General features: G+C 51.1%; 13 protein-coding genes across 13 annotated transcripts; 4 read left to right on the top strand and 9 right to left on the bottom strand.

The window, feature by feature from the left end:
* Positions 1-886: 886 nt before the first annotated feature.
* Positions 887-1,259, top strand: An08g04510 (uncharacterized protein; the record flags this gene model as incomplete). Its single annotated transcript, XM_059749005.1, has 3 exons — positions 887-961; positions 1,029-1,155; positions 1,219-1,259. The coding sequence occupies 3 exons, from the start codon at positions 887-889 to the stop codon at positions 1,257-1,259; spliced, it is 243 nt and encodes an 80-aa protein (XP_059603986.1).
* A 177-nt stretch (positions 1,260-1,436) lies between these two features.
* On the bottom strand, positions 1,437-2,460 carry An08g04520 (uncharacterized protein; the record flags this gene model as incomplete). Its single annotated transcript, XM_001392533.3, has 2 exons — positions 1,437-2,288; positions 2,347-2,460. The coding sequence occupies 2 exons, from the start codon at positions 2,458-2,460 to the stop codon at positions 1,437-1,439; spliced, it is 966 nt and encodes a 321-aa protein (XP_001392570.3).
* Positions 2,461-3,340: 880 nt separating this feature from the next.
* An08g04530 (uncharacterized protein) lies at positions 3,341-4,496 on the top strand (the record flags this gene model as incomplete). The annotated part of the gene is made up of 3 exons (XM_001392534.3): positions 3,341-3,467; positions 3,552-4,165; positions 4,326-4,496. The coding sequence occupies 3 exons, from the start codon at positions 3,341-3,343 to the stop codon at positions 4,494-4,496; spliced, it is 912 nt and encodes a 303-aa protein (XP_001392571.3).
* Positions 4,497-6,244: 1,748 nt separating this feature from the next.
* On the bottom strand, positions 6,245-7,707 carry An08g04540 (uncharacterized protein; the record flags this gene model as incomplete). The annotated part of the gene is made up of 5 exons (XM_059749006.1): positions 6,245-6,330; positions 6,382-6,407; positions 6,696-6,715; positions 6,760-7,433; positions 7,506-7,707. 5 exons carry the CDS (start codon positions 7,705-7,707, stop codon positions 6,245-6,247), a joined length of 1,008 nt encoding a protein of 335 aa, XP_059603987.1.
* A 475-nt stretch (positions 7,708-8,182) lies between these two features.
* On the bottom strand, positions 8,183-9,903 carry An08g04550 (uncharacterized protein; the record flags this gene model as incomplete). The annotated part of the gene is given in 4 exon segments (XM_059749007.1): positions 8,183-8,623; positions 8,711-9,029; positions 9,073-9,701; positions 9,890-9,903. Coding segments are annotated over 4 exon segments (1,403 nt in total), but the record flags the coding sequence as incomplete, so codon positions are not given.
* A 706-nt stretch (positions 9,904-10,609) lies between these two features.
* On the bottom strand, positions 10,610-11,982 carry An08g04560 (uncharacterized protein; the record flags this gene model as incomplete). Its single annotated transcript, XM_059749008.1, has 2 exons — positions 10,610-11,780; positions 11,939-11,982. 2 exons carry the CDS (start codon positions 11,980-11,982, stop codon positions 10,610-10,612), a joined length of 1,215 nt encoding a protein of 404 aa, XP_059603989.1.
* Positions 11,983-13,134: 1,152 nt separating this feature from the next.
* On the bottom strand, positions 13,135-14,694 carry An08g04570 (uncharacterized protein; the record flags this gene model as incomplete). Its single annotated transcript, XM_001392538.3, has 1 exon — positions 13,135-14,694. The coding sequence occupies one exon, from the start codon at positions 14,692-14,694 to the stop codon at positions 13,135-13,137; it is 1,560 nt and encodes a 519-aa protein (XP_001392575.3).
* Positions 14,695-15,023: 329 nt separating this feature from the next.
* Positions 15,024-16,050, bottom strand: An08g04580 (uncharacterized protein; the record flags this gene model as incomplete). Its single annotated transcript, XM_001392539.1, has 3 exons — positions 15,024-15,483; positions 15,544-15,669; positions 15,761-16,050. The coding sequence occupies 3 exons, from the start codon at positions 16,048-16,050 to the stop codon at positions 15,024-15,026; spliced, it is 876 nt and encodes a 291-aa protein (XP_001392576.1).
* A 322-nt stretch (positions 16,051-16,372) lies between these two features.
* An08g04590 (uncharacterized protein) lies at positions 16,373-17,569 on the bottom strand (the record flags this gene model as incomplete). The annotated part of the gene is made up of 1 exon (XM_001392540.1): positions 16,373-17,569. The coding sequence occupies one exon, from the start codon at positions 17,567-17,569 to the stop codon at positions 16,373-16,375; it is 1,197 nt and encodes a 398-aa protein (XP_001392577.1).
* A 387-nt stretch (positions 17,570-17,956) lies between these two features.
* Positions 17,957-20,081, bottom strand: An08g04600 (uncharacterized protein; the record flags this gene model as incomplete). The annotated part of the gene is made up of 7 exons (XM_059749009.1): positions 17,957-18,201; positions 18,256-18,681; positions 18,728-18,846; positions 18,928-19,299; positions 19,345-19,567; positions 19,621-19,676; positions 19,762-20,081. 7 exons carry the CDS (start codon positions 20,079-20,081, stop codon positions 17,957-17,959), a joined length of 1,761 nt encoding a protein of 586 aa, XP_059603990.1.
* Positions 20,082-20,826: 745 nt separating this feature from the next.
* On the top strand, positions 20,827-21,066 carry An08g04610 (hypothetical protein; the record flags this gene model as incomplete). The annotated part of the gene is made up of 2 exons (XM_059749010.1): positions 20,827-20,989; positions 21,035-21,066. The coding sequence occupies 2 exons, from the start codon at positions 20,827-20,829 to the stop codon at positions 21,064-21,066; spliced, it is 195 nt and encodes a 64-aa protein (XP_059603991.1).
* Positions 21,067-22,549: 1,483 nt separating this feature from the next.
* On the top strand, positions 22,550-25,131 carry An08g04620 (uncharacterized protein; the record flags this gene model as incomplete). The annotated part of the gene is made up of 7 exons (XM_059749011.1): positions 22,550-23,991; positions 24,050-24,401; positions 24,448-24,708; positions 24,757-24,837; positions 24,886-24,915; positions 24,948-25,083; positions 25,127-25,131. The coding sequence occupies 7 exons, from the start codon at positions 22,550-22,552 to the stop codon at positions 25,129-25,131; spliced, it is 2,307 nt and encodes a 768-aa protein (XP_059603992.1).
* Positions 25,132-25,317: 186 nt separating this feature from the next.
* An08g04630 (hypothetical protein) lies at positions 25,318-26,618 on the bottom strand (the record flags this gene model as incomplete). Its single annotated transcript, XM_059749012.1, has 2 exons — positions 25,318-26,444; positions 26,513-26,618. 2 exons carry the CDS (start codon positions 26,616-26,618, stop codon positions 25,318-25,320), a joined length of 1,233 nt encoding a protein of 410 aa, XP_059603993.1.
* Positions 26,619-26,936: the final 318 nt, after the last annotated feature.

The raw sequence follows: 26,936 nt of genomic DNA on the forward strand, positions 1-26,936 counted from the left end.
CAGATGGCTTTTCTTTCTTCCTTCCTTTCTTTCTTGCTTCCCTTCTTGCTTTCTTTTTTCCCCTTACTTTCTTCTATTCTTTGCTTTCTATGTTATCTATTTGACCGACTATTCAGATGTATATTTTGAGCTCCATTTCTTGTTCATATGTTTAGACTAGAGATACCAGTCATAATAGATTTCTACACTACGATCATCTCTTCTGCTTTCCACCGATTACGCGTCAATGATGTACTCCAACAGATATTGTCGTGAAGAAAGACCGAAGAACATCGAACACCATGCAAGGGCTGACGCATGTTTCACCACCCGTAGCTGCAGTGGCTGCCTCGTGAGAAGGGTGGCGGTTGAATACCCGGGATGGTAGCCCTTGCAGATACCAGATGCTCATGGAATTGAAGAAATTAACTGTTCGACCATCATTGACATCTACCCAGGCGATTATTGACATATCCTACATGAAATTTATGAAACATGCCATGATGTCAACTGCTACATACCGTGTATCACATCCAATGGGTATGAAACCCTCACTTTAACACATTTCCCTAAATCCAAGACATCCATGGATATACATGCCAGTGATGTACAATGCGAGCTGAAGATACATCAACCCAGAGTAACCGATATAAAGATCGTCATTACATCGATCATTAGTGATCAATGTCTGTCTATAGACTTGTTCCCTTGCTCTACCAGTCCTGGTATCTATTCATGCGATCTACCCCACACGCAAGGAGATCATTCATCCCTATTTACCACTTTGTACTTTCTATTCCTGCTGGTATAAATCACCTAAGTTCCTCGTGGTAGCACATCATTTCACTAGAATCAATATCATATCTCTTTACCCTATATTATAAGTTAGTATACGACTCTACCCACCATGAAATTCTCCATCCTCCTTCCTCTCGCTGCCGTTCTGTCCTTCGCCGCGGCGCAAAGCATCCCAGACTGTCTGGTAAGTCTCTAAACATTCTCAAGGAGGCAATGATCGGGAGTTAGTATATGGTTGCTAACAATCCCAGGGCAATTGCGTGGAATCCAGCACAGTCTGTAACTCTGGTGATGTTAATTGCTACTGCACCAATGGGAGCTTCCAGCAGGGCGTGCGGGATTGCTTGAATAATAATGGGTGTGGAGATGAATTGCAGGGTATGTGTGTCCCCTCTAAACTGCAGTATACGAGGATGTGGATTTGGCTGATGGTTTGGGTAGATGGAATCAATCTGGAGAATCTGATTTGCGGGTCGTCTTGATTGGGAGGATGTGTATCGAGGAAGGATGGGGTAGTAAAGGGAATCATGATATAAATGACGTGACTGATAATTAACAAGATTATGGATCTATCTATCATCTATCCAGCTCTTACTTGGTATCTATATATGTACAGAAATCAGATAACGGAGTAGTCGATGTAAATAATAAGTACTGGTCTACTCCCACTCGGCCAACAACTTCTCATCCAACCCCACATATCCCTCGACGATCTTCATCCCACGCACTCTCTCCTCTTCAATCATATCCCACGTCCAATCCGACACTCCTTCCCCTTTCCCATCATCACCCTCCTTATCCTTACTCAACACCTCCCCCACCCCCTCCACAATCCCCTCCACCGTCCCCTCTTCCTCCTCCTCAACCACCACCCCATCCTCATCTTTCTCCCCATCAGCAAGACTCCTCTNCGGCAACATCCCACTCGCCCTCAACACCCTCTNCGGCGGAACAGTAACCCACCCCTTCTTCACCACATACTTGCTCACAGCCGTAGCAAACACCTTCCCCTTCCCCTTCCCCTTCTTCCCAGAAGGAATACTCACGAAAGCACTGAGCACATAAACCCACTTCCGATCCCAGCCCACAATCCGACTCAACACCCGATACCTCTGCAGGGGCCCTATCTCCCGCTTAAAGCTGGTATAGGTAGATCCCAGCGCGACATACACCTTCTTTCCCGCATTGACCTTGGCATTTTCATCTTTCCCATTCCTCAATTCGTGGTCGAGTTCCAAGCTCACGAGCGCTAAACCCGGTGTGTAGACTCTCGTTACTATGGCTGTTCGGGAGATGTCCAGATCGGAGAAATAGGTGCTGTTTGATTTGTGGAAGTTGTAGTCGGTTTCCCAGAGGGAGGTGCGCGTAGTGAGCGTGTGCGGGTAGAAGATGGGGTGGGTTTGGATTGTCTTTTCCTTGGTGGTGAGGGTGGAGGGTGGAGGACAGGTAGGGAAGGGAGGGGAGGTCGGGGAGCGGCGGAGGTTGAGGAGGAGGTGGGTTAGGAGGCGGATCTATCGGTTTTATTGTCAATGTTGATTAGTGGTGCTGGGGGTAGGAGTGGATACGTACATGCCACGAGAAGGGAATATTCTTGAGATTGAGTAAGGCGAGCACAATGGCGAGGGATTTCCAGGAGAAGAGCGAGGGGAGGATGACCTCGCGGAGGGTGGAGAGGTCGGCCATGATGGTGATTATTATTGTTATGTACAAGAATGCACAGTGAGAACGGGGATGCCCCGGAACTCAAGGATGAAGAGGAAGATGAGAGCAGGGAGAGAATGAACGAGTGGGATCCTGCATGAGTATAAAAGGAGGTTAGTCAAGGAGAGTTGATTGCTGTTGGGGAAGTAAGCCGGAGACTCAATCTTGGGCGATCTCGGAAAAACTACCTCGGTACTCCGTGGCCGTCGGAGTTATCTTATCACAAGTGAAACAGTGGAGAGGCAGGCAGTTGATTATGATGTAGATCTTCTTGATATTTATTCCAAATAAATAAAAAGATGGTTATGGAGTACATCTTGTCATTATCTTCTAGTACATTGCCATGGTTGCAATTGATTATCCACATTCATAGAACCGATCATACATCGTATAACATGTGAATTACCCGAAGCGGTATAGTGTTGATGAACTGCCTTGTACCCACTTCGACACATCATATTGTTGCTCGTGTCTGATACTTGTGCTATATCGCTTATTTCAAACTCTAGTCGTTTATCACCGAATTAAAGGTAGCCTTCTACTAGTTTGCAGCTGAATGTTCGCATCTACCACGGTCTATAACACTATACAACACACCTTTTAGCTCCGCTCAACTAAGCGCTAACGAGCTAGTGAATGCGACTAAATGCATGAACGAGCAGGCCAATCAACATAGCCCTCCAACTGCCGACAAGTAAGCGCTAATATAGTACAAGTGAATGAAAGGACTATAAAATGTATCTTCAACAATTCCAGGGGAGCTTTAGTTCAAACTTCATAGTTTCTTTTCTTCATTTACGCCTGTCTATCAACAGAACACAGCAGATCATCCAATTCTACTTAATATATCTACATAAACACCATGGCAACCCCCCAAGAACGCCACCCCGAACTCTTCCGTCCCGTGAACAGCGACTCCCCACGAGGCAAGAAGCGCACCGTTCCACTCGAAGTCCTCTGTCTGGGGTTCAACCGAACAGGAACAGCCTGTAAGTATGACCTCGAGTATCCTCCATATCATCCCACTACACAAATGCCAAAAGCGAAACAACCCATACTAAGAGCAAAGATAGCCATGTGTTTCGCCCTCGAAACCCTCTCCCTTCCCTGCTGGCACTCCATCACCCTCATGTCCGACAAATTCGGCACCATACCCATGTGGCAAGAAGCCATCGACCGAAAATTCTTCAACGCGCCGGGCCCCCAATACGGCCGAGCTGAGTTCGACCAACTCCTACACGACTTTGCCGCCATCTCCTCCGACACCCCGGCCATCGCCTTCTCCGAGGAGTTGATCCGTGCGTACCCCGAAGCTAAAGTGGTGCTGGTGGAGCGGGACATCGACTCGTGGTACGAAAGCTGGATGAACGGCGTGATTGCCAACACGTATGATCCTATCGTGACAATCATATATACGATTGATCGGTGGTTCACGCATCCTTTGGGTAAGGTGCATAAGTCGACCTTTGAGGGGTGGTTGGGGATTAAGGGCCCGGAGGATGCGAAGCGTGTGAGTCGGGAGAAGTATAGGGAGCATTATGCGTTGGTGAGGCGGTTGACGCCGCCGGAGAGGCTGTTGGAGTTTAGGTTGAGTGAGGGGTGGGGGCCGTTGTGTGAGTTTCTAGGCAAGCCGGTGCCCGATGTGCCATTCCCGCATTTGAATGAGAAGAAGTGGTTGGATGAGAAGGTGAGGATTGTGATGTGGAGGGGGATGATGAGGTTGGGGTGGAGGGTTGGGTTGTGGGTGTTTGGGCCCGTGGTGGTGGCGGCGTTGGTCTATAGGGTTATGGGAATGTAGGGGTTGTTCTGTGGGCTGTGATACTGGATGTTGTCTTTGTATTGGGTAGTCAACTAATGGAAAGTCATTGACACAATCAATCTGGAGAGAAGGAAGAATGGAACTAGAATGGACCGAAAAGGTCAGAAAGCTTATTCTCCACGTGCAATCCGTCCCGTTAAGCCTCAAAGACTCGATTGACATTATTCACAAGCAACGCATCACATATCGCACGCTATAATGAGCCTTGGCATACTCCAATACGCCGGAAACCAGCCTGCATTCTCCCAGTCGGCAATCCCACTGATCCTGCCATTCTCCACAAAGATATTCCTCGGGATCAAATTCCCATGACTAAAGCAATCTGCATGAGAAATATTATGTGATTATGCAGCACGTCTGCGCGTTCACCGAAGGGTTCGGTCAAGTACTTGTTGAAATCAGCCTCACTCTTAAACCTTAGCTCTTCGTGCTGGCTATCAGGACTTCAATAGTCTAGGAATCCTTCACCGAGGGAAATACAGCTCCGAGATTCGGAGTCGGTCTTGAAGGGTATGGCTCAGAGTTCGGCAACATATCGCTTCAAGTCTTCACGACTTGCTCCACTTGCTCATCGGTCATTCTATTGAACATTTGGCCGATCGGATGTCCGGGAACACGTGTGATAAGTAGGTGAAAACATTGAGCTGTCTGCAAGACATATGTACTCGTGAAGCAGGGATAATTGTTCAGCGTGATGGTTGGATGCTAGCATTGGAGGTCCCCGTCGCAAATACAAGCCAAACCGTAAACTGGACGCTAGTATTGCAAAAAACACTCCCACTTTCACTGGTCCTGGGCTTTGGGATTTACATACATCCCAGGAGTCAATATTAGCTTGTATTATTCAATTGCAGAAAGAATGTGTCTATGTACTTCGGAACCTTCCATCTGATCTAACTAACAGGTATACCCCATCGGTATCGGATCCCTCTGCCAGACGATCGGGCCTAGGATTTCTCAAATACCTAGCCACCGAAGCCCTCTGAACAGGTCCCCTCTCCCATCTCTTCTCATTCGCTAACCCATACCGTTGGACTAGGTTTCATGAGAATTCCAAACATTATATCCACCCGGATTCTCTTCAATGCCTAAGATCAGAGAGGCCTTGTCGTGAGTCCGGTATAACATTGAAATTCGTCCAAGGACAACTATCTGCTGTTCCAAATGTAGACCGGATATGTATACCACAAGTAATCAATTCATTGCTGGAATTCGCCGTTTCTTCTCTTAGATCTCTGCTTTATAGCAATCGACACATTTCATCATTTTACTCTACAGACTAGAGGCTGTCTGACCGCGCACAATGAGATTATTGCTATGCAACGCGGTGATGGAGTTCTTGAACCAGATTCGGCAGCTAAACGCTTCAGTTGGTTTGGAGGATGACTTCCCATTAACAGGAACATTGCTCAGACGTCCTTGCATACTTTTAAGCTTCTCTCATCGACGATGGTAATCGTATAGGCCAATACAAAACTCATAGGGACGGGACGCCGCTCGAAGCCTTATGATCCATCTTCCAACCATCTTCGCGATTTGTTGCATGCTAAGTGGGTTCGGAGGGTGTGGTCGTGGGTATGAAGATGACCCAACAGTACTCCGGCTGCTGAGTATCAAATAGACTGAGTCGTTCTCATACTGTAGGATGCATGTGTTTTCGAGTACTCCCGAGACATGTAGGTCACTGTGGAAGCCGAAGATTATCGATTCAGGGTATATATCTGGTGCCATTAGAGTAGGAATCAGAATGACAGCAGGAAGGGGAGTGGGTACAGAGTGCTGCACGGTGGGAACAGCCACTCCGTTTACTGGAAACACCCTGCAGTTGGCAATGGTAGCAGCGAGGTATTGCTTTACGGGCTAGTGAGGGAGGCAGTGGCCTTTATAGTCCCAACTTCTGATATTGAATGTACGAAGGGCTAGTCTTGCATTCCTCGCAACTGCTATTTACTGATCTTGTTGTGAATGTATTACCCCTTCATAGTCACCATTCGTATATGTGAATGAGTTCCGAGTGGTGTACTTTAGATATACTGGCTAGTAGTAGGTATTACCACTGCGATTAGGGAAATGCTGGGACAGACCTTCGGGATGTACCGTCATTGGAATCCTATAATCCAAGTATACTCGGCTCAAAGAAGACACTTCAAAGTCAATATAAGAGACAGTCATAACTGTGGCCAAAGAATGTAATATCACAAGTATAACTGCATATTATGCCTCTTGATGCCCTGAAGGTGCTATGTATAGTCTCCAGATTCAGACAAATCATGACTAGGGCCCCAGCTCAATACATCAACTCCCGCTGTTCTATCCACTCCATCGTCCATCCAACTCCGTTCCCACACCACCTCTGCATTTTAAAAAATTGCCATACAATTCGGCGGACTCGACACACCTCTCCCACAGTTCAACGGACTAGAACTAACGAAAAACGTCCACCTTCCCAACCTCTCACACACCTCCTTCAACCCCTCAAGATCAAACATCTCCCCAATCGGTAGTCCCCACCCAGCCAGCAAAAAATGATGTAAATCCCACTCCTTCTCTACCGGCGGATACACCTCAAAGCTGACCGCATCACCCGCTACAGCGGCGAAATGCTGATCCCAAAGGAACCGCACCACACGCTCACTCTGCTCTAATCCTGCATGGTTGGGCGTTTCCTGCTGACTATACTTGACCTTCTCCTCATCGGTCATGTTATCCCATGTAGTCGGTAGACCGACGCGCAGGAAGAGAATGTCGCCTGGTTCGAAGGTGATGTTGCATTCCTTCGCGATGGTGAGGACGTCGTCCAGGGAGACGGTGTGGCGGGTTAGGGCGTTTACTGTGACGCCCTTGGTTCGTTGCACGTAGGAGGCGTAGTCGATGAGGACGCCGCGGCCGGCGATGCCTTTCTTGGCCCAGTGGGCTATGCCGATTCGGGTGGACGAGGGGTCGAGGATCTCGGTGGAGGTGGTGCCGCCGTAGAAGACCCGGCGGTTAGGGTCGTCGGGGGTTGGAGCCGGGGCGTTGTGGTGTCGCAGACCGTCCCATTGGGAGGATTGTTGCGGGTTGAAGTGGTATTCGTCGTCGAAGGCGTGGCCTTCGGAGACCCATTTTACGTGGTGGGCGAAGGGTTTGCGGCCGAAGCCTATGTTTTTAAGTTAGGTTGATGGGTGAGGTTGGGGGTGAACCTATGTCACTGAGGTAGAAGGGAGGGTACCTGGTGGGTTCAGCTTCTCCAGGTCCCAGTTCAGGCATACGCGCTCGCCGGTCTGGATCTGGGTGCGTGCTGCGTTGGCGACGATTTCTGGAGTGAGGAGACGGAGCATTCCCAGCCCCTCGTCGGCGGAGTTGGGGGTTGCGGGCCAGTAGCGCCGCTTGTCGGGGAGGTCGTCGTAGGTTTTCGGGAGGGAGTCGGCCATCGTTGTATCTTGTCAGTAGAGGTGTGTGCTTGGGAGGGAGTGATGTTGTTTGTGAAGCCGTAGATGATATGGTTAGGAGTGAAATGAGAGGTGATGAAGAGCGTGAGGGGTTGTTTAGTTGATGCTGGATTGGCGGGTGGGGAAGCCATCGGAGAAAGTCCGGGGAGATCCACGGCTGTTGCTTGGTTCATTTAGGGTTGTTATCTCCCATCCATCGAATTGATATACAATCGTATTCAGTATCCCCAATGTGGACACGAGGTAGTATACAGCCTATCCGGATGGTCTTACTTTCTACCAGATTTGGTAAAGACAGATTATGCAAGGGGTATATCAGATGATATGGGATTGCGTGGATAATCACCTCGGAGGATATTCAATGTGACAGGTAATGCAACACCCAGAATAGCACCGATAGAAACCTTGTCTATCCAAAAGAGCTGAAAGTTCATTCGAGAGGCAGTGTGTAAAGTTTTTACCTCGCCTTCTGCTTCCCTTTTCCCCCTCCCACCAGCCACACAATCAAACCCTGCACTCCCTGCAACACCAATCTAAACACATATTCCAACCATCTCACCTCCTTCACTGCACCCCCTCTCAACCGACTGTCAGCCACTGGAAACGGAATCTTCGCTCCCAACTCTTCCACCACTCCAAACGCACTCGTAAACGCATCCTCGTGAAACCCATACATCGTCCACGCCCCCACGTAACTGATCCCCCTTGTGCCCTGAATCCTCGGTAGCATTGTCTGCGCCCGCACTGCCGCCGGAGTAAACAGCGGATGTTCATACTGAAACACTCCCTGGATTGTTCTTACGTCCGGCATAAACAGCGGATTCATCGTCACCAACACCGACCCGTATTTCGCATGCGAGACCCCCTGCGCCCGGTTCATGTTATACGTAACGCATACCTGATCTGCTGCGCCATTGCTGAGATAGTTCCAGGTGGACCAGACCCGGCGGTTCTGGGGGAGGAGGGTCTCGTCGGAGTGAAGCACTGCGGTATTGGTGGTCGTTTCGAAGGCTGAGAGGATGGAACTTTCTAGTGGAGTTGCTGTTTTAGATACTAGGGAGAGTGCTTGAGGTGCGGGCGTAGCGAGGATGACGTGGTCGTAGGTGGCTGTCGTGCCGTCGGCAGTGGTGACTGTAACACTACCCGTGGCTGGATCGTTCACGACGGATATTACGGGCTGATTCAAGAACACTTGTTTGGAAGGAAAGTTGGCCATTATGGTATCAATATAGCTCTTTGCGCCACCGGTCACGGAGAGCCACTCGAGACCCCGCCCGAGCGTATTAAGCAGGTTGTGATTGTACCTGATGGAATTAGCTCTGCATCGACATGATATAGGAAACATACAGAAACCGGATGAGAGTCACGGCAGGAAATTGCAAGTTGCACTTGTCTGGACTCGTGCTCCACGTTGACGCCGTCAATGGGATTAGGTAGTTGTCGCGGAAAAATGCCGAGTATCCTTCTTTCTCGAGGTACTCTCCAATAGACATAGTATTGTCCACGTCGGGTAGGCGGAGGAGATCAGGGGCGAAGTGATTGAATCTCACCATATCAAAGACCATCCGCCACATTGAAGGAGAGAACAGGTTTCTGCTTTGAGCGAAAAGATTTCTCAGGGAGGAGCCTGCCCATTCAAAGGAGCCCGAGTCGGAGAATCGCGAAACACTAAATGACATCTCCGAGGGAGTGGTTGGGACATTGATGGCTTTGAGGAAGTTGAGAAAGTTGGCTGTTCGGTCAGACCAAGCTTCAAGTTTGGAGGAGGAAACGCACGATAGGTGGAGTTGTTGAGCACGATAAATCCAGTGTCGACATTGACGCTATCTTCTCCCTTCTTGAACTCTACTGTGTTGATGTGACCTCCAAGGCGAGGAGCCGCCTCGTAGATGTAGACCTGGTGAGGAGAATGCTGGTGAAGGGCCCAGAGAGCAGCCATGCCGGCCGCGCCGCTGCCAATGATGGCTATCTTCTTGCTGTGTGATGTTAGTCAACATATAGCTATAGTACAACGGAATCTGCACCTGTCTTGCATATTGTGTAATGAGCGATCTTAACGATAATCAGTGATATTTTGCAGATCATGAGTGTGACTCGATGGCCACTGGCTATTTATGTCCTAGAAGGACGAACCAAGATATTGCCAAGCAGCGTGTTGCTTCACTCAGGTAACAGCATGACGTGCTTTGTCACTCTGCATGCAGCTAAGCCGGGTGTACATTCCCTTGCAATGTTCCTGCACCCAGGCTAAAGTACACTTCTACCATTGACGCCCAAGAAGTCACCGCCCAGGTTGATTCCCTGTAGGACAGTCCCCATGTCTTTGTGTGACTGTCACATCCAGCTGATACTGTGGAAGGGTGGCGGCTAGTCCCATTATCTCATAGTATAAAATCACGAATAGGGTTTGATGCCGAGCAGTCCGAGCCAGATGTTAAGCTCGGTTTACATCACTTGTTGATAAAGTTCAGGACAATGTTGGCTGGTCATACGGTCTGTGGTAAGGCCAGTAATCTTGTGGCAGTTATGAACCCCAAAATCGATGAGGGTGGGGTTATTGGGTTCATGTCCACTGAGCGATGTGCCTTGAGCAGGGAGAGAAAGCAAGAATCAGATAGTTGGACAAGATGAACTAGAGGATATTCTGAGGTCAGCCGGGGGCTCGGCAATCAGTATCGACCTTTATCTCCGCCACAAGGTCTCTGGAAATAACTCATGGTCGCACAATAACTTCACGGTATCAGGTATAAATGACGTTAGCTTTGTCGACTGTACTAGTGTCTGCGTTGAGCAGCTTGAATTCTATAAAGATATGGGCTATAGAAGCTATAATTTGTTGAGCAGTAGCGCTGAGTCAATTACCAATAAATATCACTCTACAGCATCAGATGACAAAGAATGATCGGAAACTGGAACCGTATGAACCATAATACAGACTATTAGTGGTTAAGAGAGTCCACCCCAGAACCAGGAGGGCGACAAGAACTTCAGCTTCAAGAAGAAATGTGTGCCCGAAGGCAACATAGCGACTGAGGAATAGTTTCATCACCTGCAGCCAGTAGTCCCTCTGCTCGGCAGGACTACAGCAGGTCAGTACGTAGCAGTCCAGGGCAGACAAAGAACGCGGACCAGCAATAGCTGCGGGCCGCCCCTTTCGGAACCAGGAGAGGACCTGGAAAGCGAGATGACCAGACCCAGAGACTTTGCTAAATTCTGGAAAGGAGCCTGATTCGTCACAAAATAGATCCCGGAGCACATGCATGCGCGACACGCGCAGGAAATCATTTCCTGCCAGGAGCTTGAAGACTGCTTCGGCGGTCAAGGCTTGACTCTCTACGAAGGAGGTGTAAAAGTCCGGCCGTAGGACCCGAAACTCAACGGCTTTGCCCGGGCATTTGCTCGAAATCGCACGCGCCGAAGGTGATTGCATGATCTCGACCGTGTCGTTGGCAAACAGTCCTGCAGCGGAATACCGCACGGTAAATGATCCGTCGGTGTTCTCCACTCGGTGCCGCAGGTATCCCCTCACAAAATGTTCGAGCGATCGTTCGAGTCGATTTGCGCGTCGACTGATGGTTTTCTCCAATGGCACCGGCAGAGACCAGACCCGTAATTTCCGTTGCACATGCAGCTTTGCAGCCTGGAAATAGATGCGTGGCTCCGTCAAAGCCCCCACCCACCCCCACGATAAGATCAGCTGGGATCGCTGGTAGGCGGAGAGAGCAGCTGGGCGGATCGCCGGGCCCGTAGCGCGGATAGAGGCTATAAGTCGGACCCGATTGGAGGCAACCAGCACGATCCGACTGTCGACCGGTCTTTCGCACCGCAAGGGATCAGTAGTGCTAAGGGTATATGCCATGCCCTCTCGGGGATTGAACGGTGAGACATGGAAGTCCTTCGGCCAGATGCTGGCAAAGCGGTTTGGTGTAGAACAAGGCTGATCTGCAAGATCGGCAACACTAGTGTCCTCGGAAGTTGACCCAGTCGATAGGAGGAGGTACATATGTCGCTCGCCAAAGTTGTTGTTCACTTCTAAAATAACGGCGGCCAACGTGCTATTGACAGAATATAGATACCAAAAAGAGACAGGATTGAAGACATGTCCTAGTACTTTGGGGGCGGTAAGGAGAAAGACGTAGGGATAGTCTTCGTCTTGAAGGTGCTGGGTTGAATGTGTTAGTGAGACACAGGTGCAGATGACGGACGGCTTTACCTGACTATGCAGATACTGACGAAGCTTCCCATGCAGCCCAGCATGATTGCCTCTTTCTAATTAATCACGGGGATCCACGGTAAACCATCCAGAACCGACCACAGGCGAGGTGTATTTCTCAACACTGTTGCCCCGCCACCGAACCGGCAGCATAATCCATAGATAGGGATAGGAGAATGAATGAACAACAGGATGTACCCTGGTATGTCGAACCTGACAGGGGGTAGAATATCGGCTCCGGTACTTCATCTAGATTTGAAAAGAAGGATACTGTAGACATACTGCTCGAAGGGGCGGGCTATAGCACAGTTGTTATTCGTGGGGGTGCACTGGTAAAAGCGCGACTCTAGGCGGGATTTGAAGAATAAATACGTACTGCACCTGCCCCAATGGCCATGTCAACCCCTTGCCCTGGTGCATGGCAACGCCTACTGCCATGACAGGCGGCACAGATTCACCTGCATGGGTACCTTACTACCTGTGGTGTTCCCTTGTTTTGAAGAAGCTAGTTTGTATGGTGCATTCATTATCTAGGTGCCGATTACTGTACGTTGGCTACTCGCATGCGACCAGCGAGGGCATGTCAGACTCCAGGGAACAGCTATCATCTATGTGCATGGTCAGCTAGGAAGTAGAATGCTATTTGTCGACAGACTTTGACAAGAAACTTAGTTCATCAGGTGGATTTAATCACCGTTGCACAAGGTGGGTGACGTGACTGGGTGCCACTATCCAGTGAAAGACAATGACGTAGGGAGTTTTCGGAGTCATTCGAGTAACTGGGAATTATTCACAGGCTGAAACTTTATCACTTTCCCAAAGTTGTTGGTGATTGGATCTGTGGTAAGTGAGGGGGACTCAACTCGTTGTTTTCATCGGCAGGTGCGAGACTCTCTCTGCCGGATCACGGGACAACATGCCCAAATGGGGTTGAGGGCCTGAGGCCATTTTAGTGATCCAGTAGCATATATTAATGAAGGGGCCCGGCCTAACAATATAGGTATGACTGCTATTGTGTCCTTTCCCGATGGCATGGGTTAGGATAGAGCAGTCAAGCATTGACAACAGCACGTTCGGCTACGTGGGATTGGGAACCATACATGGGTAGAACTATGTGGATGTCTTCTATTAACCACCTGGCTCGGGATTCTTGATTCAATCTATGTTATAAAATATCTTTTGAATGCCCGACAATATCAATGAGGGTGGCCCTCAACTGGAACGAACCGCACCATTAATTTTCTCCCCTTTGGCAACGCAATAAACTCCAAGTGCTGCCCGATTCCCTCATCATCCACAACCTCGGGCGCGAAATTGGCATATACCATAGCGATAACTAGCTTAATCTCCAGCAATGCAAAGTTGCTCCCCAGACACATTCGTCCTCCGGTTCCAAATGGATAAAACAAGCGTCGCATATCATGGATCTTGTCATCCTTCACATCCATCCAACGCCAGGGAATCCACTCCTCCGGGGATGGAAATACCTCTTCTATCCGGTGCAGTGAGTATGCAGAAGAACTGACCTGCACCCCGCCAGGTATATAATACCCATGTATCCATGTCCCCTCTGGAGGAGTCACGCGGGGTAATGGTGCCGGAGCCGGTGCGTGGAGTCGAAGAGTTTCCCGGACGATTGCATCCAGAAATGGAAGTGCATCGATGTCTGCCAAAGAAGGCAGTCCCTTTTCCATTCCCTCTGTATACCTCAACGACCCAGGCAAACTGGCCAGTTCTTTTCTCAACCTCGTCTGCAGCTCTGGCCTCTTTGACAACTCCCACATGATATATGTGATTGTAATACCAGTCGTCTCATGCCCAGCCACCAAATGATCCAACACCTCTGATGCAACGGCTAGATTCACGTCCACATCCTCTCCAGATACCTTCTTCTTTTCTTCCAACCCCTCCCTAAGTCGATCATAAACCACAGCCTGCGTCACCGGGCCTCCACTCTGCTTCGAAAGACCAACCCCCTCGCACAACCCCAAACACCACCTCTCCACAAACCCCATAAACCTCTCTTCCCTACTCATGCTCTTGAAAGCCTCATACTGCCCTAACCACACTCCCCAAGAAGTCAAATCCTCCAGAAACCTCGTCCCATTCTGCATCCCAAACACAAACCCAGAGGTAAAATCCATCCCCACAGCCTGAAAAACAGGCAACACATTGATCACTGCACCCTTCGCAACGACTCCCCTCAAGAATTCACCCAACCTCCCGACCACCATCTCCCGCCCCAAAACCTTGACATCACTCGACCTGAGCAGGTAACTCTTGGCATAAACGCCACTCAACAATCTCTTCTGCTCCCCGTGCGGTTTATTCTCCAGCATACCCACCATATTCGGCGTTTGAAAGTTCATGAATGTATCAGCGTAAAACGCATGTTTTTCGAACGCGCCCTGCGTATAGATCGCCCGCAGCCCTTCAAGCGAATTGACGTTGAGTTCAGTGGGCGAAAGGCGGATTATAGGCCCACGGGCGCGGTGGGCGGTGTAGATGGCTTTTACTTCTGTGGTGCGGTCGCGGTGGTGGGTTATCCATTTGGTGGTGTATGGGGAGAGGGGGTGGGCAGGGGGAATGCGAGAGAGAGGATCGGTGAAGTATTTGTGGATGAGGTAGATGATGGGAAGGATGGCGAGGAGGAGAATGGATAGCATGGCTTTTTGTAGTATTGGGAGGGGAGGAGAGTTGTTGGAGTGAGGATGGATACGAGGGAGACGGTGTTTAAGTAGGACGGATGGATGCATGGATGCATGCTAAAGCGGACTAATGGTTTAGGGTTCGCGGGATGCATTTGTGCATCCTTAGTGCAGGCAACCAGTCTTTGGGTGTTCATGAACTGCTAGACCGGATATTATCCTGTCTAATTTCAGCATGCAAACCAGTGACTACTCAACCAGCACTCGATCAAGTATCCATAGAGACTGTTTGCATATCAGAATTGAACGCGGGTGTAAACTTCAATATCCTGCCAAAATCATATCACCCGACCCTTGAAGTTCCCTACTCCAACGCACCCCTGTCTCAATGATAAGAAGACACAAATTAAAACCTATATACAAACCCCCAAGCTACCTCAATCCTCATCAACATCAGTACCCATCGCAATTTCCCTAGTGGCCTCCAAATCACTCCTCAAAGCCGCAATCTTCTCCTCCAACACCCTCACACAATCCCTCCCCAACGGCATCCTAAGGAACTCATACCCATCATACCCATTATCGACAGCTACAACCACTGCCTTCGCTGCCTTCTCGGGATCGCCCTTAATCCACTCTGTCGTAGAGCCCATATCCTGGGACAACTCAATCATCTTCTCAACCGGCGTGCCCTTGTACACATCACTGTATCCCTTCTCCAACCCAGGCCCCTTAGGGAAGACCTGCCGGCCGGGAAAGGGCGTACGGAATGCACCTGGCTCCACGATCAATACCTTGATTCCGAAGTCTTTGACTTCCTGGGACAGGGATTCATGGATCGCTTCGATGCCGAATTTGCTGGCGGCGTAGGTGGCTCGACCGGGGCGGGCGATGAATCTCAATTTTGATCAGTCTTGTAAGACATGATTTCTTGGGACAAAAGTAGACTTGACATACCCAGCCCCACTACTAATGAGAATAATATGTCCTGACCCCTTCTCACGCATCACCGGTAAACAAGCCCTCACGGCCCGGAGGGGGCCGTAGAAGTTGACTTCCATTTGGGCGCGGACTTCCTCTTCACTATAGATTGGTTAGCCTTCGCCCTATGTACGTGCCAAAGTAGAATGTTATATATTCCCAAGCATAACATAGCATAGTATAGTATACAGACCTCGTATCCTCCACTCCGCCAATAAACGCATACCCTGCACTATTCACCAACACATCGACACTATATTCCACAGCTAGCTCTGCAAATCGATCATATGCATCATCCTGAGCAGGATCGAGACGTATCCAAATGCCACCATTGTTACCGAAGTCGGGATATGAAGCCTTAGCTTGGTCAATGTCGCGTGTCGTGCCGATGACTCTGTGATTAGCGTTGAGGGCCTCCATAGCTATGGCCTTTCCCAGGCCTGAGGAGGCCCCGGTGATGAGCCATGTTTGGTATGGTTCCATTCGCATTTTTGATAAACTCTGTAAGATCCAGAATGATGTATAACAGCATCACTCTGCAATGCTACGACAGGATAGTTCACCTTATAAGTTGGTTAATAGCTGAGCGGAGACACCGGAGTTAAGCGCTTAAGTCCCTGTGTACCGAGTATTGCTCTACCAAATTGCAAGGATGTATCTAGGCTAGCTGAGAGCGCGAATGAAGATGAACTGAAGTATATCTATGATGCTTATGTGAGCCTGTCATCTTCATCTAGTAATATCGATATCTCCGATCGGAGCGAGTATCTGCCATCCTTTCCCAGCCGTGTTTAACCTGCCATTCCTACTGCACACCACCAACCCTATAAATCTCATTATACCCCCCCAACGCCACCTCCTTCAATTTCTCCTCATCTTTACCCCCAAACCTCCCCGGATCCAATCCCCCCTTCACCTCCCCATCGACCTCCCTCCCCTCCAACACATCGCACAGAAACCTCGCAACCCCCGCCGCATGCGTCACCCACACCGCAGCAGCCAAATACACCCCCTCGAAACCAGGAATCTCACCCACAAGGGGCAGATTATCCGGCGTCATGGAGAAAATCCCATTGAATGTTTCTCTGGGAGTGAGACCAGTTTCGGATGGGATGAATCCCAGCGCGTGTTCCAATGTGTCGTCAAACTCGGTGATCCACTCCCCAATGGCAGTATCTTTCGGTTCCTGCGCGACAGGGGCATGGTTGTATGACCCAAGGCCGTAGAAGGGGCCGTGGTCGCGCGCGTAGACGTGGTGGTCAGGCCAGCGGATCCATGGTGTTGGTATCTTCTTCTGGGCGTGGTAAGGCCCGTACATGTATGGGTGAGCGACGGGGACGATAGGAATAGGGATATTAATGTCCGGAAGAAGCTCAGGGGCCCAGATACCCGTTGCGAGGATGACGGTTCTAGCGGGGATGAATCCAGCTGTAGCTGTGTTCACACCGTCCACGCGGCCGTTACCATCTTTGTGGATACCAGTGACATCTACCTCGAGACACTCGACACCCTTAGAGCGCGCTTCATCTTGATAGAACGTCGTGATACGTGTAGCATTCGCTGCACCGTCGCTGGCAAAGTGCAATGCGCTTGTTACATCCTCTTTCTTGATCAGCGCTGGGGCCATGCGAGCGGCTTCCTCCGGGGAGATGAGTTTCGCCGGGAGGCCTGCTGCGCTGGCTGAGTCGTGCCGGCGCTGTAGTCGCTCTGCGCCTGTCTGGCTCGTGGCTAGCTCGAGGCCGCCGATGGTGTCGAATCCGCCGGGGATCTTGGTGTACTCCTGCACGGTGTCTCTGGCGAGGCGGGTGAGGATGGCGCTGTCGTTGTATTGGCCGACGAAGCCGGGGGCGTGGCCGGTTGAGCCGTTGAGGGGGGTTAGAGAGCGGTCGAGGAGGATGATTTTCTTGTTTTCATGGCGGTTTTGGGAGAGGTAGTATGCTAGGGCTGAGCCGACGATACCGCCGCCGATGATGGCGATGTCGGCGGGTTGGGTGGATTGCATGGTGGTAGTACTGGCTTCGATCTTCTGTGGGTGGCTTGGTGGTTGGTAGTTGGGACATGACTGGTATATAATAGTCGAGCTATAGCGGAAGCCAAGATGGCCGCGTGTGCTTTGCGGGCTCTTGTTGAGTCACCTCGTATACTAGTACTATTTAGCAAGTCTTGGGGGCTATATATAGTGTCGGTTAGAGACAAACCCACCCGTATCCGTCGAAAGATTGGCGGAATGATGTCATATACTACTACTGTATAGACTCACCTCAATACTGAGAGGCACTGGAGCAAAGTGAGGGAGGATGTAATATCAGATGTCAATAGTATTAATATAGCGTAACTCATGCATTAAGTATACATAGCATCCATCACCGTTATTCATACACCATAATCACTATGCCTCGACCTTTCCGGAGTCACCCACGTTGCGCCCCAGATACGCCGACTCCTCGATGTTGTTCAACTCGTCTTCCTCCTTATCAAGCTTCAAGTTGCAGAGGAAGAAGAGGTTTCCACCGACGAACGCCAGCACGGCGACGAAGCCATAGTTCCAGATCAGGAGGGGATCGGTCGACAGGGCGGTAAGACCTTGCTGAATAGCAGAGGAGATGGCGTTCATGAACAGGTACAGAGATTGAACTAATACATGTTAGTAACAATGTAATGAACACACATAGAGGGTAAAGCGCATACCTAAACTCTTCATGTTCTTGGGCGCCTTGGTATACGCATACTCGTAACCCGTGATGGAGGCGAAAATTTCCGAAAAGGCAATCAGCACGTACGGCACTGCCTGCACCCACACGTTGATGGGGGCGGCCTCATCACAGCTGCTGGGGTGGTTGCCGCACGGGCTCAGCTTGTAGATGTAGTACTGCGTGACGGCGGCGGCAATCATGGATGCGGAGGCCAGCAGGTATCCCACATAGATACGCTTGATCGGGGTGAAGTGGAAGCCCATCTTGCGGAGACCCGGGTAGATGAACTGGTCCATGATCGGGATGAAGATGATGAGGGCAAGGGGGTCCAGGTTGTTGATGATGTCGTTAGGCACGCCGTGCAGCTGCATGGTGGCCGCCTGGGAGGTTAGGTTGTTGGTCATTTGTCCGTAGGCCAGCCCTATGGAGGTTAGCATCGCTCGGTTACATTATTGTGAAGAACTGACAGTAAAGAGGGTACCAGGCAAAGACAGCACAGGCCTTGACGGCACGACGCACTTCTTCGACCCACTGGTCATCAAAGGTCATCCACGTGGGCTTGTTGGCAAGACGACTGGGCTTGACACTGTCCCAAAACTCGGTAGATTTGCAGCGATAGTAGCTGATCCGTTAGCCAGGTTTTGAGTAATGTAGCAGATAGACTTACAAAGTGACAGGGTTCCAGGACCATTGGCCCCGAAGAGCCAGGCTCCACAGCTGGAAGGCTTTGGTCACGACCGATCCAGTCGGGGGCGTCACGGTGTATCGCTTGCGACAGAAGAACAAAACAATCGGACAAATACCGAACATGATGGTCGGCAGCAGGAATGCCAGCCAGTATCCCACATACTTCTCCGCGTACACCATGGCCACGGATCCGATCAGGGAGCCGACGTTAATCATGAAGTAGAAGTAGAGGAAGATGCGAGTGATGGTCTGCGCAGGATCGACGATGACGCGCTCGCCAGTCTTAGGAATGGTCTTGATGAAGAGTCTGGTCTCCTTGTATTGTTCTGCGATCAGGGGCGAGATATTGGATCTGGACAGGTTAGTTTGATTCTCGAGATGACTAGACAGCACCTACTTGAATCCGCCCACACCAATGCCGAAAATCACCAGACCAACAGCGAAGCAAGCCAGTGCACCGTTTGCATGTACAATAACCGGGGGAATAGATGAGATGATGATGATAATGTGACCGAGCATAGCAAATCCGATGGAGACTTGGATGGTTCGCATACGACCCCAGTATTCATCGGCAATCCAGGCACCCAAGATGGGCATGACGTAGCACCAGAAGGTGTTGACTGTAAGTTCAGTTAGCGACCGCTCTCATGCTTGAGGCCTAGAGGAGACTTACAGGTTGTCAGCGCAGTAGAGGTCCGTTCACCCTGGCCCAGAGCACCGGACTGTCCACTGTATCCGGCACCCGTGGTGGAGCCGGCGGGAAGAGGCTGCTGAATAAAGTTGACATCTATAGAGGTTAGAAACAGCTTTCAACAACCTCCTGCTAAACCTACAAACTGCAGTTGTTCCATAGTATGAGAAGCGCTCGCACAGCTCGACAAACGCGACCGTGTAGGCGGTCCAGCTAACCGAGTCGGAGACTCGACGCAGGGTCCTCTCCTCTTCCTCAGTGGGGTATTCGCGCCCATCATCGTGGACATTGTGGATTGAGGGCACCGTCGACACCACTGTGGTTTCTTTCTCGTTGATGGGGATATGAGGCTCCTTCTTCTCATCGACGGCCTGGATCTCCTTCTGGGGAACGTGGGCCTGTGCGACATAGACCAGATCGTCTGCGCCAACGGGGTCACTCATCTTGGCGAACACGGGCCCTGACAGGGTCTGACTGGAGGTATGGAAAGTGGATGGGAGAGACGATCGCACGAGAGAAAAAAAAAAAAAGCGTTCAGCCTGGGGAGCAGAGGACTAATAAAGCCATAGGAGGCGAGAAGCTGCCGAGAGACAAGCGACCTAACCAACCGGTTGGGTGTTGCATTTGGGTAAGCTGCGACAGGCTCGCTTCGGAGCCACTATCAGTGCGCGGACACTACTCCAGATGTCTCTAAGCTGGCCTAGTGCCAAGGCCTAATTTCCACCGGTGCAGCGTCGGAGATCGGGACCCAATGTGGGTGGTAGCCACTATCTAGTTTGGATTACAGACAGTATCACGCGATGGGTTGGTGTACTTCTTCGCCGCTGTCCATGCGGCCAGACAGAGGGGAGGCTTATCCAGGGAGGTTCTAGCGTCCATCTAGAACGCACACAGCTGGCACCCGGACCTGCTCTGTTCCATGGTTCTGTGGCAAAAACAAGGCCGTCGCAGCCCGAGTGGCATGTGGTCGGGGTGGATAAGAAACCGGGGGAAATCAGCGTGGGCAAATGAGGTTACATCCATACGGGAGAGACATCTGGAGTACGCGCGATTATTTGTCCAAGTCCCTGCATAGTGGCGGACGAGCAGGATTAGCTTCCACTAGACATCTTGGATTCCTCGCAGGGGGAAGCGATGCTGCTATCAAACTATCTGAGGGAGGAATGAATAGGAACGGGGCCACTAGTCATGGCTGATGGCACCGGCTACACTAGTCTATCTAGTTTTCTCGCCAACACGGCAAGTGTGGTTGCTAATGCAGCCGGATGGATGTCCAACCGTAGGATCTTCCACAATCCCCGCACTCCCACGCGTCTCTCCTGGAGAGGCACAGGGGTGGCAGATGGACATGGTGAGTAAGGAATATTCCATTCTATCTCAGCTCTCAACCACGCAGGAAGGCTTGGAAAAAGCAAGCATGCAGGCTGAACAGGAGTGAGACTCGGAGTCACCGACAGAGCTGGGGATAAGGCTGGGTCGAGGACGACCGTAACAGGAAGGCCTGAAAAGAAAAAAAAAGCAAGTTCAGGGACCGAGCTGGCCAATGGATGAGGTCCAGTCAGGGCCAAGCAGATTGCGTGCTTTGACTGGTCCGGATGGTGTCTCAGCAGATAAACTAACCTGAACCATAGGATGACCTGTTAGATTGATGAAGGAGGCGGAACAATGAGATATCGGGGGTAAAGATATGAAACTGATAGAGGCAAGTCGGAGATGACACCACCGCCAACACTGATAACGGCATCGGCCGTACCCAATCAGATCTGATACTCTAAAAATGCCAAGACGGTGCGGGTCTTGGCAGTGGAGCTTCGACGAAGCCAAGTGGGTGGAGGCCGAAAAGAATTATCCGGATAGACGCTCTGCTATCAACCCGTCCCTGTCTCCGCGAGGATATCTCTATCGGCTGTTACTACTGCTGCGCTCATCTGGATGCAGTAGTGTCTAAGCGACCAGTCTGAACTTGTCCACCTGCATCATCACTCCGTAGCTAACCGGAATAATCAGGATGAACTGATAGATAGCTGCACCAATGGTCTGATGGTTCGAGCACCTGCTGTAGACGGTTCGGGGATGCTTCCAGGACGGGCACGTCCCTCGTGGCCTTCCAAACCGTTACGTACTGGAATCCTATCAGGCATTCACGGAGGCCTGATCTAGCCCTGGTTGGGATTAGTCGCCCCTCCAGATCCCGCTGTTGTGATCGCGTCACGTGTGTGTGAGGCCTGGGGCAGAGATGGGCTCACGTGCACGGCCAGCCACTATGGCATTGTCAGGCTCACCACCACCACCACCACCATGATGCTTCTTCAGATTTCTTCACGCCGGGGTATGGATCACGACACATGGCCCGGCTCCTGTGGGCAGTTGGATCTTACTTATGTGCGGGGTTAGTTCAACCTTTCGTATTCTGCAGGGAAAAGCACGCCTTACCCTGGGGTTCTGATTCCTGCGGAAAAAAGATTAAGCTTGATAATGTTGACTCTCGAGCAATCCAAATGACAGACTAGCATTCGGAAGTTTTCCGACTGCCGACACACCTTAGTTGCCGATATCTGACCTCTGAAGTCCATGCTTCAGTTCCAGCAGTGGACAAGCGCTAGTCAACTAGCCTGGACGCATTACGCGTGCCTTCCCCAGCAGGCGCCTTCCCTCGGGCCCAAGCTGTGGTCACATAGGCAACGGATTCACTTAGAAAGTGTCTCGTCACTTCATACTTCTCCAAGTATCATCATGGGTCAGCCCTACAGACTCCAGATGAGTTTCTCGGACGGCTCTTGGATGCCATGCCGCCATGCTGATCTCCCGACCAATAAGCGGCGGGGAACGTCCCGCGAGGCTGAAGCTGACTCCATCGCTTCATCCCACGCAGTGACTCTTCCTCCGCTGCTGCCAACTAATGTAAATAAGCATGGAGAAGACTCTGACGGCTACCTACTTGGAATTGGACGATGACCGCATCAACCAGCTCATGCAGGCAGCCCACCAGGGCCTGCTTTGCGAAGTCCAATCCCTTCTTTATGGCGTTTCCCCGAACGTCCAAGACCAGACCGGTCGGACGGCCTTCTCCTGGGCCGCATCCTGTGATCTCTCCCGGGCGCAGTCCCTAGAGGAACGAGACCGTTGCGATATTCTGTTGCAGTATCTCCTGGACAGAGGTGCCAATCCCGATCTTGGTGACCACCATGGCGAGACTCCTCTCCACTGGGCAGTCAAAGGTGGAGACTCCGACATGGTAGACCTCCTTCTAACGAAGGGAGTGGCCTCCGATATCGCAGACTCCCGTGGTCGTACGCCATTATCACGTGCAGCGGGACAAGGACACTGCAGGATCGTGCAGTTATTGCTATCCACAGGGAGAGCGGATCCAGATAGCAAGGATAGCCGGGGTCGGACCCCGCTATCCTGGGCTGCCGAAAACTGGCACTTGGATACCGTGCGTGCATTGATTGCGCACGGTGCTAGCGCCGATATCCACGACCACGAGGGGCAGATTCCACTCTGGTGGGTCATCAGTAACCACAATAAGAGACGGGAGGCAAACGGGCAGCATGCAGATGACTTCCAACAGTGGCTCGCCGCTCTCGGACCGACGCATGGTGTGGAGCCGATGACCAAGGCCCGGCGAACCTTTCTAGCCTGGGCGAGTGAACGTGGCGATACAGTGCTTGTGCACGAGCTGCTCAAGACGACCTGGGCAGATCCAAACTCTATTGATCGCTACAGGAAGACCCCGTTGGTGTACGCGCTGGAATGGAGTCACTACGAAATAGCGGACATGCTTATGTCTGGCTCTGGGGACGACATGAACCCTAAGCATGATGTTGTGTCGCTCAAGCTGATGGTCCAAGAGAGCCGAGCTCGGTTGCTGAAACCGTTCTTGGAGCGGTACAAGCCTGACCTTAGCAACGAGGATGAGTCAAGCCCAATTCCTTTGATGAGATGGGCGCTGCAGCAGGCTGATCGCTCGACGGTCGCCGTTCTCCTGGAACACAAGGCAGGTGTGGATGGGCTGGAGAACGGAGATTGGTTCGGCCCTTGCAGCACGGCTGGAGCATCAGCAAATTTAATGTTGGCTCAAGCCCGAACCGATGGAGCCTCGATTCCCGTGATGGATATGACCATTCCGGATGGTGATCGTGCCACCTTAACGGCATTGTTAAGCCATCGGAGGCAGATGATGGCGCTTGACGATGGCTACGAAGGACGCTACAGCCGTGGGCTGAAACCGAGCGTCGCCGTGGATATCGTGGTTTTCCGGGATGGGCGTCGCGCGGCGCGCTGGATCACGGATGATACTCTGTACCAGGACATCAAGGCAATGCCGAAGACGGCGGACGAAACACATCTGTTGTAAGTTGATCGAGTGAATAATGGCCCTCTCTAAGATCACCTCTCTCATGCAACATAGGCTTTTCCGGGAGAATAATTACTGGAATACATATTGCCAGCTGACCGATACGCCAAACGAGCTGCAATTCTCCCTGGGAAATAAGAGTCCCTGCCGGACGTTCTCGCTGTTCATCCGCTTGGACATGAAGATTGGAACATCCTTTACTGATGACGGGGACGACGACCGCAAGGTCCGCATTATCGAATGGGCCGTCCTTGAAGCGCCCCAGAAGGCAATTCACTACTTCAGTAACCTACCATACGGGTGGATCCCAGAAAGTGACCTAGAGCTGGTGCAGCTTTTTATGCAAACGTGGCGGGACGACTGGATCGCATTTTGCCGGGAGGCTAGAGGGTACTTGGGGCGGCTGGTATGTTTCTGAAAGCTATTCCGTCAAGCGACTGCTAATGAAGCAGCGAACGCACCAATTGACCGCCCGAGGCAAAGACGACCGGCTCATCGACTCCATCGCGGAAAGCATGCAGCAATGGACGCAGATTCAGGCAGCGTTGGCCGAGCAGCTCAGTCAGGCTCGGAACTTTGTTACGCAGTACCAGCGGTTTAGCGAGACGCGCAAGTTCAGTGAGAAGATGCAGGGCATGATTGATGGGCTAGATAAAGAGATATCGGGGCAGATTGATAAGTTAGAGCAGACGGTTCGCGATTTGCTGCAGATTGTACGCTTCTCTTATAACAGTTGATAAACGTATGGCTAATCCTGGAAGGAATTTGCGTGGGTATCGATCAACGAGGCGCACCGGTCGACTAGTTTGGCGACGAGCATGAAACGGCTCAGTTGGATTACAGTAAGTCGGCTGTCTTGTTTGGAATACGGCGACTAACAGATTTGGTAGTTCGTTTTCCTTCCATTGACATTTGCATCGGTATGTATATCACCATCCGCTCACAGGACTAGTCTGACTGCGCAGAGCTTATTCGGCATGAACGTGGATATTCTGAGCGACAATCCTCCATGGCACTGGTATCCGCTCGTCGGGGGAGTGTTACTGCTATTAACGGTGGCAGTATGGTTGTCAACCAAGTTTACAAATGTAAGTCTCAGTAACTGAATATGAGCATCGCTAACTGTTACAGGTTGAGCGATGGGTTGAGGATCAAGCGGAGCAGATTATCAATGGACGACAGAAGAAAGAAATTCTCGCGTGGTGATGCCCACTATCTCCCAAGCCAATATAAATGGGTTAATCAATTCACACCAAACAACAACTAATACAATCTCATCAAACACACCATATACTCGCCCATCTTCGCGAAAAAGTGACTGTCTAAACAGCAAAGTCACGGGCATGCACTCCCTGCCGAGCCAGAAGCGCAGTCAAGAGGGCGCGCACATCAGTCAGGATCTGAGAGGCAGTAGTAGGCACGGGAAGAGCGGCAGATCCAGAGGCAGCAGCAGCAGAGGGAGCAGCAGAGGGAGCAGCAGAGGGCGTAGCGATGACAGGGTTGGAAGCAGAGGGGGTAGCCGCGGCAGTCGACTCGGAGCTGGTAGTAGCAGCGGAGGTAGTCGAAGCGGAAGTAGTAGACGACGAAGCAACAGCCACATTCTGAGTAGGGGTAGCAGCGGCAGCAGTGGTAGCCTCGACGGAAGTAGTGGCAGCAGAAGTAGCAGCAGCGGCAGCACTCGAAGTACTCTCCACAGCCTGAGCCGTAGTAGTAGCACTACCACTCGAAGAGCTCTCACTGCTACTACCATCCCCAATACTCTTCGTCAAATCGCCCTTCTCAATATAAACCCCACTCCAGAACCAATCCTCCGTCCCATCACCCGTCAAACTCAACACACCCACATGGAAGTCCTCCCCATTCGAGCTCGCACTCGCACTAACAGGACTAACCACCTCCGTCAACGCATCCGATCCATTCGACGCCCAAAGCCCAACCTTCTGATTATCGAAATCAATATCATACGCAAAGTTGTACCACTTGCCCGTCTCAAGCTCCACAGAGTAATGCGTATCCCCGCCGGCATTCCACTTCAGCGTGTTATCCTGGTACTGCAGCTCCGTGAAATGGCTCTCGAAGAAGGCGATTTGGTGCTCGCTCGACGACGAAGGAGGGTTGGTGCTGCTGGCAGACAGAGAGAAGTGGTAGTAGAGATGGCCGGAGCCGAGGTCGGAGGCGGAGCTGGAGGGGGACATTTGGGGGATGAGTTCGGTGCGTTGCATTGATTGGCCTTCCCAGAAGGAGGTACTATCCTGTTCATTCATTGTATTAGTAGAGTGGGAGAAGGTATTGTGAGCGTGGGGTGGGGGAAGTACAAGTCTAGTCTGCAGACCCTGGGCATCGCTCGCTGCCGGGTTCTTGTAGTCGCTGGATAGGGCTAGGTATTCGGACGTTTTGCCGTCGCCGTGGATGTACCATTGCCAGGGGGCGATTTGGTTGCTCCATGACCCTGGCATTTCTTTCTTAGTAATGGTTGTGGTGTGAAAAGGGGATAGGATATGGAGGGGGGAGGAATACATTCGTCAAAGTCAGCGACAGTATAGGACGAGTTGAAGATGCCGCTCCACAGTACGGATCCGGCCAGTGTGGAGGCGGGGAAGACGAGGAAGGCGGCTCCTTTCATGGTGATACTTGGGTAGTATATAATGAGTGACTTGGGGAAGTAGAGAAGAGAAGAGAAGGGAGGAGAATGAAAGTAAAGAATGGATGTGACCGGCACAATGAAGAAAAGAATGGTGTGGTTGGAGAGAGAGAGAGAGTAGAATAATCAGGGTGGTGAAGGGTTTAAGTAGGGCTTGCATACTGGATACAGGCTTGCGGGTAACTGAAACAAGTGTCCGCTGGCGGTTTCATCACCGCCGCTGGTAGATTAAGCTTGTTTCAAGTTGATCGAACAGGGTCCATGACATGACGGATTTGAGACTGACAGCGGTAAACAATT

Source organism: Aspergillus niger, assembly GCF_000002855.4.
Source record: "Aspergillus niger supercontig An08".
NCBI lineage: Eukaryota > Fungi > Ascomycota > Eurotiomycetes > Eurotiales > Aspergillaceae > Aspergillus > Aspergillus niger.